The sequence below is a fragment of the Ruditapes philippinarum genome, unplaced genomic scaffold (genome assembly GCF_026571515.1).
Source record: "Ruditapes philippinarum isolate M1 unplaced genomic scaffold, ASM2657151v2 ctg3610_1_1_1_1, whole genome shotgun sequence".
Taxonomy (NCBI): Eukaryota; Metazoa; Mollusca; class Bivalvia; order Venerida; family Veneridae; genus Ruditapes; species Ruditapes philippinarum.
This window is the reverse complement of record NW_026866660.1, coordinates 37,576-41,272: the sequence shown is the minus strand read 5'-3', so window position 1 is coordinate 41,272 and position 3,697 is coordinate 37,576. Positions and strand designations below refer to the sequence as shown.

Genomic DNA, 3,697 nt, shown 5'->3' with positions numbered 1-3,697 from the left:
TGCCCTTTCTTCTTTTTCCGGAGCTTATCTCAAAAAGTATTTGAGGAATCAACTTGAAACTTCATAGGTGGATGAATCTCATTGAGGAAGAGTGCAGTGCACAAGAACAAGAAAATGGAATTATTCTGCTCTTCTACATATACATTCTTCCAATGAGCAAACACATTCGGCGGGGGATGGCCATGTTGACATGGCTCTTGTTTATTGATGATATTAATAACATTTTAACTGAACATACATCCTTGGATGATTAAGTGTAGGCAGTCACAAGGTCAATGTACCTCTTCTAACAATAAATTCTTACACTTTTTCTAATACAGCCTTATGAAAAGAATCCGGGGATGGGTATTTGTGTTTCCAAACATGTTCTTAATTGTTTCATATTGTTGATTATCTGTTTGATATTTTCTTTTGCAGAAATTCTCATGTGATGGTGCAGTTTAAATCAAGTTTTGATGCAGAACAGAGGTGATTGTGAAAGTGAAAACATATTGCAGTAAAAAACGTGTACAACCACTCGGGAAATTTAACTTAATTATTGAACTTTGATTTCATATAAAACGTTAACATACACATTTGATCTGTGTGATTTTAAAGATATTTAAAATTTGATTTGTTAACATTCATTCAAGAAAAATGAACTCTCATATAAAAAAGAAGCAAAAGTGCAAAGTAAAGATATAGAAGTCGTTTATGATGTTTCTGAAAAAGATGCCTTGAAGGATAACAGTGATATTTTGACACCTAGAAGAATACATATTGGAAACGAATCATTCAAATGAGAAATATGTGACAGAGCGTCCAGTCAGTCGTGTTATCTTGAGAAACACATCAGATGTTACATTTAAGAAAACAACATTTAAATCAGATATATATGATAGTGCATTCAAAAGCTCATCTTAAGGAATATATGAGCAAAGATTACGCAAAAAAAAAACAACATTTCATATGTGATATATCGACTTGTACATTCCGTTTTAAGACTAATCTTAACAGGCATATGAACATAAAGCCTAAGATAAAATAAAAACACTCAAATATGATTTATTTACCTATAAATCCAGTTTAAAAGGAAATCTTTAGACACATTTCAGCATACTTACTCAAGAAAAAACATACGTATATGATTTATGTGCAACATCATTCCATCTAAAAGGTTATCTACAGAAGCATAAGAGCATGAGCATATACATACCAATGGAAAACCATAAAATAATGATTTATGTGCCAGTTCATTCCGTCGAAAAGGAAAGACCCATTTAAGCATTATTACATCAGAAAAAACATTTAAGTCTGATTTTTGTGCTTATAAATTAAGTCTAAAGAATAATTTTTAGACACATTTTAGCATTCATAACAAAGAAAAATGAACATTCAAAACTGGATTTATGTGTTTATAAATCAGTCTAAACAGTAATCTTAAAAAACAAATAAGCATACATATAAAAAAACCATTCAAATATGAAGTATGCGCTTAAACATTTCGTCTAAAACAAACTCTAAAGACACAATGAGCATACACTGTTACAGTAGTACACAAGAAAAAACATTCAAATGTGATTTATGTGCTTATAAATCAAGTCAAAAAAGTAATCTTACGAAACATATAGGCATACATACCAAAGAAAAACCATTCAAATGTGAAGTATGTCCTAAAACATTTCGTCTAAAACAATATCTAAAAAAGCATATAAGCATACATATATCAGGAAAACCATTCAAATGTGAAGTATGTGCTGAAACATTCCGTACAAAAGGAAATCTAAAGCAGCATATAAGCATACATAAGTCAGAAAAAACATTCAAGTGTGAAGTATGTGCTAAATCATTCCGTCTAAAAGGTTACCTAAAGAAGCATAAGAGCATTCATTTATCAGAAAAACCATTCAAGTGTGATTTATGTACTAGAACATTTAGACTGAAACAAACTCTAAATACGCATATAAGCATACATCTATCAGAAGAAACATTCAAATGTGAAGTATGTGCTAGACCATTCAATCAAAAAGGAAATTTAAACAAGCATATACGCATACATAAATCAGAAAAACCATTCAAGTGTGATTTATGTGATAGAACATTCCATCAAAAACATACTCTGGAGAGGCATATGAGCATACATATACCGGAGAAAACATTCAAATGTGATTTATGTGGTTTTAAAACCAGTTTCAAAGGTAGTCTTAAGACACATATAAGCATACATACCAAAGAAAAAACATTCAAATGTGAACTGTGTGCTAGAACATTCCGTCTCAAAGGAACTCTAAAGCAGCATATGAGCATACATATATCAGAAAAAACATTTAAGTGTGATTAATGTGCTAAAACATTCAGTCTGAAACGTTCTTTAAAGCGGCATATGAGCATACATATATCAGAAAAAACATTCAAGTGTGATTTATGTGCTAAAACATTCAGTCTAAAACGTTATTTAAAGCGGCATATGAGCACACATAGCAAAAGCAAAGCCATTTAGATGTGTCTTACGTACTTAAACTTAAACACAGAAAATAAAATGAATTGACATTTGAGGATGCATACTTGAGTAAAAACCAATCAAGTATGATGTTTATTATAGTTTTTAAAGATAACTTTTAGCGTCACATGTCAATACATTCTCGAGAAGACATCTTAATGTCAGTTCTGTGATTGTACGTTTAAATGTTCGTTCAAATTGTCTTAAGAATCAGTTGAGAACTCATATTGGACAACAATCATTCAAATGTGATGTGTGTAACAAAACGAATCTGGCATGGGTGTTCTCGTAAGCTTCACAGGAGGAACACAGGAGAAAAATCATTCAAATGTGATAGGTTGCAAACGAGTTTGTTATGATAGCTGTTTTCATAGGCTTTACATGAGGAAAATACATTGTAATGTGATGTATGAGGCAAACGATTCATTCACAAGTGTTTCCTCTTTAAAAGCGTACGTCACATGTGAATTCATACTGGTACATAACCATTCGAATGTGATGAACTTAATACTACATTCAGCTTTCAGGATAGTTTTCGGGCCATTTGAGACTTCATACTGGAGAAGAACCATTTAGATGTGGTGTTTGCAGTATAAAATACCATTATAGGTCACATGGACTTAGTAGGAAGAATACTCATTCACATATCAGTTGTTGGTGTTGCGATTGTATAAGGAGCTTTTGGTAATTCATACTGGAGAAAAAACATTCATATGAGATATATGCGATTATAGCCTTAGTCATTACCTTAAGCGTTACATATAAGAACATTTCAAGGTCAGTTATGAGATTGTTTATTCAATTATTCAGATTGTCTAAAGAGCACCCTCCGAAAAAAAAAGAGTAGAAAAACGTACATACAACCGAAAACAACAAAGAAATTCAGAAACATAAGAAGACATTTGTTATGTGTAAGACGGCAGGCCAGTATGGTTTAAGATCAAGATTGCAAGAATAATAATAGTTTTTTATTATACAATTTGTTTTATGGTATACAATTTATGTGTATGATTGGATTTTTGCCATTTGTGCTTCACATAAACCTTTTTAGGTTGATGATGCCTAGTATTGATGACCTATGTAATTATAGCAAAGGTTATGTCAATGATGTCCGTATATCTGTACGTCTGTCCGAAGGAGGTCGTTTCAATTATGTTTTATGTATGACTTTATCTTGAAAAACAGATAACGCTTTGAATAATATTTACAAAAACATTA

At 31.5% G+C, this 3,697-nt stretch overlaps 1 protein-coding gene across 1 annotated transcript; it reads left to right on the top strand.

Annotated features, from left to right (window-relative positions):
• Window positions 1–420: 420 nt before the first annotated feature.
• LOC132733265 (zinc finger protein 92-like) lies at window positions 421–3,130 on the top strand. Its single transcript, XM_060719868.1, has one exon. It carries the CDS (start codon window positions 1,469–1,471, stop codon window positions 2,318–2,320), a length of 852 nt encoding a protein of 283 aa, XP_060575851.1. The 5' UTR covers window positions 421–1,468; the 3' UTR covers window positions 2,321–3,130.
• Window positions 3,131–3,697: the final 567 nt, after the last annotated feature.